Source organism: Rhodamnia argentea, chromosome 1, assembly GCF_020921035.1.
Source record: "Rhodamnia argentea isolate NSW1041297 chromosome 1, ASM2092103v1, whole genome shotgun sequence".
In the NCBI taxonomy this organism is placed as follows: Eukaryota; Viridiplantae; Streptophyta; class Magnoliopsida; order Myrtales; family Myrtaceae; genus Rhodamnia; species Rhodamnia argentea.
In genome coordinates, this window is record NC_063150.1 from 15,307,938 (window position 1) to 15,318,314 (window position 10,377).

Below are 10,377 nucleotides of genomic sequence, written 5' to 3' on the forward strand. Positions count from 1 at the left end.
TAAGTGGTGGGAGATAAGAATGAGTTATCATTCTAATCTTTGCTTAGAACGACTTTTGTCTATGTTTTGTCTCCTTGTAACTTCTATGATGGTATTTTAGTTTGGTTAATGGTGTCTATACATATATTAGGTCTCTTGTGTAGTCCTTTTGTAGTTTTATGGCATTGAATAACATTGAACACTGTTGTTTTGTGAAATCCGGAGATGTTTATAGGCAAGTCGTTCGAAGCAAATATATGCAAGCCTCTATATCGTAGCCTATAATGACGACTCATTCTCATCTCTATCTCTTGGAGAACCATCTCCACAATTTCCATCCTATCCATCCCTTTCAAATTTTAGAAACAAGATGAACGTTCTCATGATCCCTCATAATTTTTCTGCATAGTTTCAACTTTAAAGAAGCTCATCTTTGATTTTTCTCCTATCATTGTCCAAATCTTTAGCATGTTCAATGTGATTAGCAATTTCCATCCTCTCACTAGCTTTAAAAAAAGAAAAAAAGCCAAAAGTGCCTGCAATCTCAACTAATCCAGCAGTCGGTAGCTCTTTTCCTTCTTGAAGGCTCGGAATAATCTTGTGTTGATGATGATGGTGGCGTAAGTTCTGACTTGCACCGTTAGTTGTCTCATCATCATAAGTCTCGCCTTGTTGATGGCTTAAAGTTGCATGATCCTTTGAAAGGTCTTCGAGGATTCCTAGGCGTGGGCCATTTCTAATTATGATTGCTAGTTGAGCATATTGAGGGGAGAACTTCCTTCTCAAAGAAGATACATGTGGTTCTCTCTACAAAGAAATTACATTTTTCGTTCGAAAACAAAACACTATCACTCATACATAAACGATAAGAAGAAGTTAGAAAAACTTTCAACATATGTTCAAACTATCTTTCAAATGAGTATCACCGCAATGCTTTTTGTTGTGCCGCCCAAAACCACTTTAAACTTTCATGTCATTCATGTTATACGTCCTTTACAAGTTCGTCTTTGACTCAATGTGAGGACTATCCTTGAGGCGGCCAGGATGATCGAAACAAGCTTGGCTTCTACAAATGTGCGATCCTTTATTGTATGCTTATGGTTGTGTCTTTCGGTGGTAGCATACCCCAAAATCATATACATCATACACCAGCAAAATCTGTAGGTTCATCTTCTCTAATATCAGTACGCTAAAAACTTGTTCGCTGTTATTAGGGGTGTCAAAAAAGCCCGCGCCTGCCCGGCTTGACCCGGCTCGGCCCGAAAATTCATCCTAATTTTTGGGCCTTTTGGGCCGGGTCGGTCCGGCCTAGTTCCAGCTTTTTTTTTTCACCCATGTTTTCTTTTTAATTTATCTTATTTTCATTTTTATTTTTTATATTCTTTCATTCGACGGATATGAAAAGTGATTTTGATTCAAAAAAGAAAAAGAAGGAAAAAAACGACCCTGGCCCGATCCAAAGAGGGTTCGGGCCGGGTCGAGCTTGGCACTATTCGGTTTCGAGCCGGCTCGGGCTGGGCCGAGACCCGGCCCATTGACACCACTAGCTATTATCGTGATAAATCTCTAACGAGGGGGAAAAAAAAAGACATTAGCCAAGAACTAATTAGCGGGCGACATAATAGGAAAATTATCAACACTATGCTTTCTTTTTTACCAAAATAATAATAATAAAATACTGGAGCTAATTGAAAAAGAAAATGAATAACTGGCATGTCTCCTCATAGAGCATACAAAATTTTGGCATTATTTTCAAACAATTTATTTATCCAACATGATTATTTTCGCGTTAGCGAGAAAGTTTACCAGTTAAAATCCTTGTCAAATAAACTCAAGTTTGTAATCAATTATCCTATTAATTTTCTGATTAGTATTTTTTTTCCTCCACATTCACAGAAGAGGTGGACTAAGCCTGCTTACAAGTTCTCATGAGCGCAATAACAACTGACAAGATTGCCCCCAGTGGCACATAAGCACCAATGGCTGTAACAGTCAGTGAAGAATGAAAATCCATGTGATCCTCGAAAAAGCAAAGGATCCAAACGGCATGAATGTTTCAGAGTTGAAGAATGTTCCTCGAAAATGAACATCCAATGACGGTATGATCCTTCAATTCAGCAGCAACACCGCATAAAAAGCAGACAACATCAACAGAGTAATTCCAAGACCTCATTCTATCTCTTTTACAGACATCCTAGCACATACGAAATGTCCGGAGGAAAAAGAATCCTTTGGTACGTTCAAACAAAACCAAAACAAATGAGACCAAGCCACCTTTGGTCCTTTGGTTCTTAGCAATTCTATGCATAACTTGCTGTAAAAACTTGTTTCTAGGAGCAGTCCAAAGTATCAAGAACCTACTCTTGCGCACACCCCACCTTTGCGGTTTGTTAGAAAACAGGCTCATCGAGAAATAAAAGTCGAGAAGCGAGAATTCTCAAGACCTCAAAATCATACAAACAATTAGAAAGAACCGGTGGAATTGGTTTAATTGCTGTTACTTGCGACAGAGGAGTTGGCCAGAGCACCGAGATACTGCTAGAGACGATCATCCGACAAACTCTGCAAGGAAAAAGAAGTCTATGTAAGTTGAAAAAAAAAAGATCCATCCATAAAACGTGTGTGTAGCGCTGGTGACGGGGTCTTTGTTACCTATGATGGAGTGACGCCAATGCTAGATTTGATGGCGAGTTAACAAGAGAGCATCGGAGAAGAAGGAGAAGGAGTAGCTATGGCTTTTCAAAAAGTAGTTTTTATACCGGCATATGACAAATCTTATCCACCTTTTTCCCACTCTTCGCACGAAATATTTTAACCCAGATTATATCCTTGTTTTGTCGGGCCTCATTTTGTCTTTGACAGCAATAAGTACCAACATAGAAATGAATTTTCGTTCCTGGCTTTTGTCCTGGTCCACATAGCCTTGGCTCATTCCTCGGGTGACAGAACTAATTAGTTTGAGAACCTTTCAAGCCATCAACATTTTGTCATACGACATTGCAATCCACCAACCGTCTTAATCCTCTCTTACAAGTACTCGAAGCAAGAGACCCTGCTTCAGGTCGCAGCCAGAGTGGGTTGCTCCGACCTGTTTGACTTCATCGTTGACCACGCCAGGTTGGGCATGACGGGGGTCTCCAGAAATTGCTCGGGATGGTCAATTCGGAGGGCGACAAGGTGTTGCATTTGGGCATAAGGAGGCATTGCTTGGCAGTGAAGTCGCTCGTGGAGACCGACACTGGGCTCTTGGACTGTGCGAATTGCGCTGGCAAATCGCCCTTTTATATCGCCACCGTGACGGGGCGCAGCGAGATCACGGAGGCACCAATGGGATGACTGCTCTGCACGCTGCTCTGTATTGTCAGCTCAATGGTACTTCATGTCTTACAACTCAGCCAGTTACAAGCTTTTAGTTTTTCTATTGATCTCGCTATTTTGTATTCTGTGCGTCTTTTCTTCACTTGCTTTGGAAGAACTGTGCTGGCTCAAGGGACATGTCAATCCTATTGCTAATTTGATAAATTCAAAGTTGTAGGTTGTGATTGTCTGATCAGGGTAGTTGTGTAAAAACAAGCCAGTGAAAATCTTCACTTGAGCATACATTGCATAATGTGCTATGAATCACTTGGACGAGTAAGTTCCTAAATTAGTGGTGACTGACAAGTGAAATGTGTTTGACAGTTAATTGATGATGAGATGTATTCTACAATTCGTCTTAGGATTTCTGAAGCACAGTTCATGTAGGATGCGAAGTTTATATACATAGAACAGGAAGCAAGGCTGTCCCTTGAAATCCTAGACTTGATTAGCCTAACTAGCAGAGAAGCTGACCTAGCACTATCGTCATGCTTATATAGTAGCAACGCAAGCTGCAGCCATGCTTGCTTGTCTAGAATTCTTGCCATATCTACAAGATTGGTCCAGATGTTTGTTTAGTAGGAGAAAATACTCCGGTCATTTTGGAAGTTTGCAACTTCACTGTCTGGCCTTTTCATTTGCTTCAGATTTGCGTTAGCTGCAATAACGGTACATTGTCGGCTAATTAACTCTAAATGGAGGCTTAGCTAATTGACTTGTGTCTTAATTTTAGTGAAGGTTAGTGGAGAGATGCAGAGTCTAGATCTTGGCAATGGAAAAGAGTCTGTTCCCCAGTTCCTTCCCAACTTGTCTGCTGCAAAAGATATCCCAAACTGTGGAAGAGCCTGTTTGCTTAAAATTCTAGTTAGATCTAGCAGGTTGAATAGTTTAAAACAAGATTTAACAAGAAAAGCTCAACTAAGTGGCTACAGAAGTTTTTAAGCTTTTGTCATTTTATCAAGCACTATGAAGAAGATTGTACTGAAAAGATCGGACATGATACGAGAAGGAGATGCCCTCGGCTGGACTCCTCTCCATTATGCTGCTCACTTCGGCAATGTCAATGCAGTTCAATTGGTCTTAAAGTATGACAGTTCAGCAGCTTACATCCCACGCAAGTGGGGGGGGGGGAGGAATTGGCCCTCCATATTGCGGCATTTAGAGGCTGCACTTCCACCATGGAAGAGATCCTAAAAGTTCGTCCCTGCACTTGCAAATTGCTAGACAACAAGGGAAGAACTGCTCTCCATGCCGCTGTTTTAGGAGGGCAAGAGAAGGCCGTTCGGTTCATTTTGGGATCCCGAAGCTTGTGGGCCTAGTGAAAGAAGTGGACGAAGATGGGAGCACACCTTTACATCTGGCTGCCACATACAAAAAGTACAGCATCATAGCGATCCTTGCTCGGGACAGCCAAGTCGACATAAAAGCCATGAACAAGAAGGACTTGACAGCCCTCCGCATTTATAGGAAATATCAAGAGGTATGTTATCTTCCATTCGGTATCTCTCTCCTGTTGTCACTTAACAAGAAGCTAGGCCATGAGGCAAAGGAGTCCTGTTTCAGTCTAGGATTAGCTTATATAGACCACACCAGCTTCTCGTATGTTAGTTGAGGATTTCTGCAGCTGATCGACCACCAGCATCTAATGATTTGAATTTGTATTAAGGATGTCTATGCTAACAACATAGCGACAGAAATTCGATCGTCATTACTGTTCCTTGTATGTAGAGTGGTTTTGCAGCTGCAAATGTTTATTTCATGTTGAAAGAGCTCTACGGCGTACAAGACATGCGAGCCTGGGTCAACACGAATGTCAAGAAGATGCTTAATTGAGGGCTCGATGAAATAGTGCAGACCGAGAACTTCGGCCACAAAGAGACCTCTTCTCACGAAAAGGGCAACATGCTGGAGATCCACCTCCTTGTGGCGATGCTCATAGCCTCAGTCACTTTTGCAGCAGCCTTCACAATGCCTGGCGGCTACCACAACGACGGACCGGACAAGGGGATGGCCAGTCTCACCTCAAACCTAGCTTTCAAGGCATTTGTGAGTTTCGATACTATGGCATTTTGCTGCTCGGTCGCCACCGTGTATCTCCAATAAGGGACTTCTGGCGGGGGCTACTACAAGCGAGCCCGGTTTATAGAGGCTGCCATGGTGTTCACCTTCATCGCGATACTTGGGATGGTATTAGCGTTTGCATCGGCAATGTACATAGTGCTGGCCAAGTGCATCGGCCTCGGATTGACACCGTACCTTATGGCCGGCTGCTTTATTGTGACATCCTTTCTTTGGTGGTTCATGGATCCATTAGGGAAGCCGGATCTTGGATTATGCCCATTGAGGAAGTATCTACGGAACTTGCTCTTTCAGGACGAAATAATTCACATCACACTTACTAGTTTGTAATTATCTTTGCTAAGGTGATGCAAATCGTGTAAATTGCTGTTGTAATCACGCCCAATGGGCCTCACCTTTACATATTCAGCATACCACCTTATGTGAATGTACTGCTGCTCCAACCACGAAAGAACGCACTTGCTATAAAATATAGGCCCCGTTCGATTTCGGGAAGTGTAGAAAAACTGATTTTTGACCTTTTGAAAAGCTTGTTGAACAAGGATAGGGTGCTGTTTCCACCTACCGCTACCATCTCCTGTTTCCATTTTCCTCCCCGCGTGGCCGAAGACTTGGTCAATCCTCGTCTTGAGCAGGCTTCTTGACTTGGTACTATACTTGACTTGTTATATAAGCCTTTGCTCAGCAGAAGATCGAAAAGCAAACATAGAGATCTTTCACTCAAGACCTGCGCGATGAAGAGTCTATCTGCTGAAACAAGCCGAACCTTGGCTGAAAGTTTCACTGAGGATATCGTCGTCGAGATACTCTCGAGGCTACCGATCAAGTCTTTGATGCGATTCAAATGCGTCAATAAGCGGTGGCGGTGTCTAATTTCTGACCGGGGCTTTGCCAAGTTGCATTTGCAAAGGCTAAAGGCAGGGGATATAACTCAGAGAATCGTCAAGAGCAGCTCCCTTGAGACCATAGACTACGAACTGCTTGATGGTGGCATTGGTGGCGATTAAGGTAGCGCAGGGGTAAAGCATCGTGAGCCAAGAATGGACGATCCTAGCTGGGAGCCTGATCTCGTGGGGTCTTACGATGGCTTGGTGTGTCTAGCTGTCCGCCGCGGATTTCTCCTATATAACCCGACCACTGAGGAGTCTAGGAATTTTTCTAGTTCCGATATTTACAGTCTTGCAATTCATGCATCATTTATTTCACATAAAAAATGGGACTCATTCCCACCAAAAATTACTATGATTGGCATTTGCAAAATTTAGGTTCCAATTTTATCTTTGAGCGAAACCTCTACGAGCCTTCACTCAAAGAGGGGCAGCTGTTGACACCTAAATTTTGATTTTTAGTAAATCATTCATTTAAGTATAAAATGAGATTTATCATAGTTCTCATAAAAAATTAATTTCTCATGCACTGCATATTTACTTTTTGTCGGTCATGCATATCATTGCATTTAGGCCAGAGGCAAAGCAATTGAGCTCAATTTGACAGAGGACTGGACTAGGCTTAGTTTGGATTTTTTGACAATCAAGAAGGAGTGTGTGCCGAAAATTAACAAGGCTATTGGCATAATTTTGAGCTTAAATCAGCCCATTTACTGTTTAATTTGGGAAAATCCTTTTAATTAGAAATGTCCATTAATTGAAAAAAAAAAGGCATCAAGGATGAATATTTTGTCTCCGGATCAAATTGCGATTATCACAAGTTGAGGGACAATTTTGCAAATAATGAAAATTACACGTAAATCCTAGCTCACCATTATAAATACACATGTAGGGTTTCCATTCGGGGGACACTTTCATTGAATATACGGCAGAAGTTTGAGAGGCCAACTAATTTGTCACAGATGGCCAGAGCATAGAGGGCCACACGAATTCTGATACATGGCCAAAGAAGAGTAGTGCACATGAAGGAAGCACCAAGGCTACCCCTCTGAGCTTCCACTCATGTATCGAGCGGCCTTGCAAACTTCAACGTCAAACTTCGGTGGTCTCCAAGCATCTTCCAGCGAACTCAAAATGAGGTCAAGCTTCTTATGTTTCAATTTCTTGATATCTAGGTTCTCTCTATTTGTAGGTTGCCAGCCACCAAGTGACGACCAACTCGAGCGACTGCCCCGATGAACGATCGTCCTTGACGTGGTCTCTGCACCGTGGAATGAGCACTTCCCAATCAAACCAACCGTGCCTTTGCTTTCGCATCAACTCGGGACGACCTTGTCAGACACTTTTAGTATTCACGGATCAGCCCTGGCGTACCTATTCTCCTTGTGCTTTTATGTGGATTCGTACTTGGTCGTTTGCTCTTTCTTGTTGTGTTGCAGGAATCGAACTCTACACCGAATATGTCCTTGCCAAGAGTTTTCCGCAGTTGATTAGATCAACCTATTTGGAATTGAAGATCGGAGTCCAAGCGGTGGTCAAAGAAATAAAAAGAACAGAATTTCGATTTGGGTTTCCCATACAAAACGAAAGTCAAAAACAAGAAGCAAAGGACTGAGAAAGGAAGAAAATACGTACAGAAGGACAAAAGGGTAGTCCACCATGATCGTCTTGATCTGACCCCCACTATCCCTTAATGTTAGATTATTATTTATTTTCTCTTCACATGAATACAATTGCAATTGACAATTGGCGTCCATCTCTCAGCCTCCCTTTACCTCCCAAAGGGATCATGCGTGCACTTCATACAAATTGGGAGCGTCCAATCATGATTAGCACCCTACTGAGCCGTTGTTGATCCTGTTATAAAATTGCTTCAGTGCTGCACGTGTTCTTTGAATACGTTTCTTTTTTCTTTAGTTTGTTTCAGTTAATAAAATCATGTTGTCCTAGTCTTTAGGAAGTAGTTAGATATGTTGTTGAGATTTTGATCCATGATTCTCTCACTTTCAGTTTGTTTAGACTTTAAATTTGAGATTGAGAAATCAAATAGAAGCAGATTTCCTTGTTGGTTGCACATACGTATCTTCCTTTTCTTCTTCAGTACCAAAAACACTTCTTCAATCCTCTGTTTTTATCTTTAAACACTAACAAATTGGTATCAGAGCTCTCTTCTTAAGGGATCTGTGTGTGTGAGTTTGACGCATCATGGAAGCCGAAGCCAGTTTCTCATCAATTGCTCCGCCGGTGTTTGACAGAGACAACTACCAGATTTGGGCAGTACGCATGGAGACATACTTGGATGCTTTGGATCTTTGGGAAGCAGTGGAAGAAGATTATGAAATTCCTGCTCTTCCTCACAATCCCACCATGGCGCAGATCAAAGCACAGAAGGAGAAGAAGACGAAGAAATCAAAGGCAAAGGCCTGCTTGTTTGCTGCAGTCTCATCCAACATCTTCACTTGTATCATGTCTCTGAAGTCAGCAAAGGAGATATGGGATTATCTCAAGACTAAATACGAAGGAGATGAAAGGATCCGAGGGATGCAAGTGCTGAATCTGGTACGTGACTTTGAGTTGCAGAAGATGAAAAAGACTGAATCCATCAAAGAGTATTCTGACAGGTTGCTTAGCATTGCAAGCCGAGTCAGACTACTCGGCTCTTCTCTGCCAGAATCAAGGATTGTTGAAAAAAAATCCTTGTAACGATGCCTGAAAAATGCAATCAGCTCGGACACGAGGCAGTGATATGCAGGAATAAAAATCAGGTGCAGGAAGAAGATGCTCAAGTTGCAGACCAAGAAGAGGAAGATAAACTGTTTGTAGCCACTTGCTTCTCAACCAGAGAATCAAATGTGAGTTGGCTGATAGATAGTGGTTGCACAAACCACATGACTCACGATCGAAGTCTTTTCAAAGAATTGAAGCCCACGACAATCACAAAGGTCAGAATAGGAAATGGTGACTATATTCCGGTGAAGGGAAAGGGAACCATTGCTATCTCAACAAATTCAGGTACAAAGTCAATTTCAGATGTTCTCTTTGTACCTGATATCGACCAAAATTTGTTGAGTGTTGGTCAGCTCATTGAAAAAGGATTCAAGGTGTTCTTTGAAGATAAACTTTGCCTCATTCAAGATGCAAATGGAAATGAAATCGTCAAAGAAAAAATGAGATGCAAGAGCTTCTCATTTGAACCAACCAAGGAGGTACAAGCTGCTTATTCCACGGAGGAGAATGTGACTGAGACCTGGCACAAGAGACTAGGCCATTGTCACCTTTCAAGAATGTTGCTGATGAAGAAAAAGGAGCTGTCAAATGGTTTACCAGTCTTTGCAGACCATTTACCGAATTGTCATGCCTGTCAATTCGGTACACAAAATAGAAATCCATTTCCTAAGTCAACTTGGAGAGCCTCTCACAAGTTGCAACTAATCCACACAGATGTTGTTGGTCCTCAAAGAACTCAATCACTCGCAGGTAGTCGGTACTACGTTATTTTCATAGATGATTTCAGTAGAATGTGTTGGATTTTTTTCATGAAGAATAAATCAGAAGTGGCTGGCACGTTCTGGAAGTTCAAGAAAATGGTGGAGAAGCAGAGTGGTAGCAACATTCAATGCATTAGGTCTGACAATGGAAGGGAGTCTACTTCAGAGCAATTCTGCATGTTCTGTGAAGAATCAGGCATCGAGCACCAACACACCGCTCCCTACACTCCACAGCAGAATGGAGTCAGTGAGCGGAGAAACAGATACATAATGGAAATGACTCGATGCATGCTTCATGAAAAGGAGCTGCCAAAGAATTTCTGGGCTGAGGCAGCAAGTACTGCGGTTTTCTTGCAGAACAGATTGCCTACCAAGGCATTAGAGGACAAAACTCCATTCGAGGCATGGTATGGCTATAAACCTTCACTCAATTTCCTTAGAGTGTTCGGTTGTATGTGTTTCTCTCACGTTCCACAGGTCAAGCGTGATAAACTTGACAAGAAGTCAGAATCAGGCATCTTCGTGGGTTACAGTTCTTCCTCCAAGGCCTACAAGGTGTATCAACCTCAAACGGGGAAGATAATTGT

General features: G+C 42.2%; 1 protein-coding gene and 1 pseudogene across 1 annotated transcript; both read left to right on the forward strand.

Annotated features, from left to right (window-relative positions):
• The first annotated feature begins 1,958 nt into the window (after positions 1 to 1,958).
• LOC125314577 lies at positions 1,959 to 5,745 on the forward strand (annotated as a pseudogene).
• Positions 5,746 to 8,507: 2,762 nt separating this feature from the next.
• On the forward strand, positions 8,508 to 9,005 carry LOC125314578. The gene has a single exon (XM_048277153.1). It carries the CDS (start codon positions 8,508 to 8,510, stop codon positions 9,003 to 9,005), a length of 498 nt encoding a protein of 165 aa, XP_048133110.1.
• Positions 9,006 to 10,377: the final 1,372 nt, after the last annotated feature.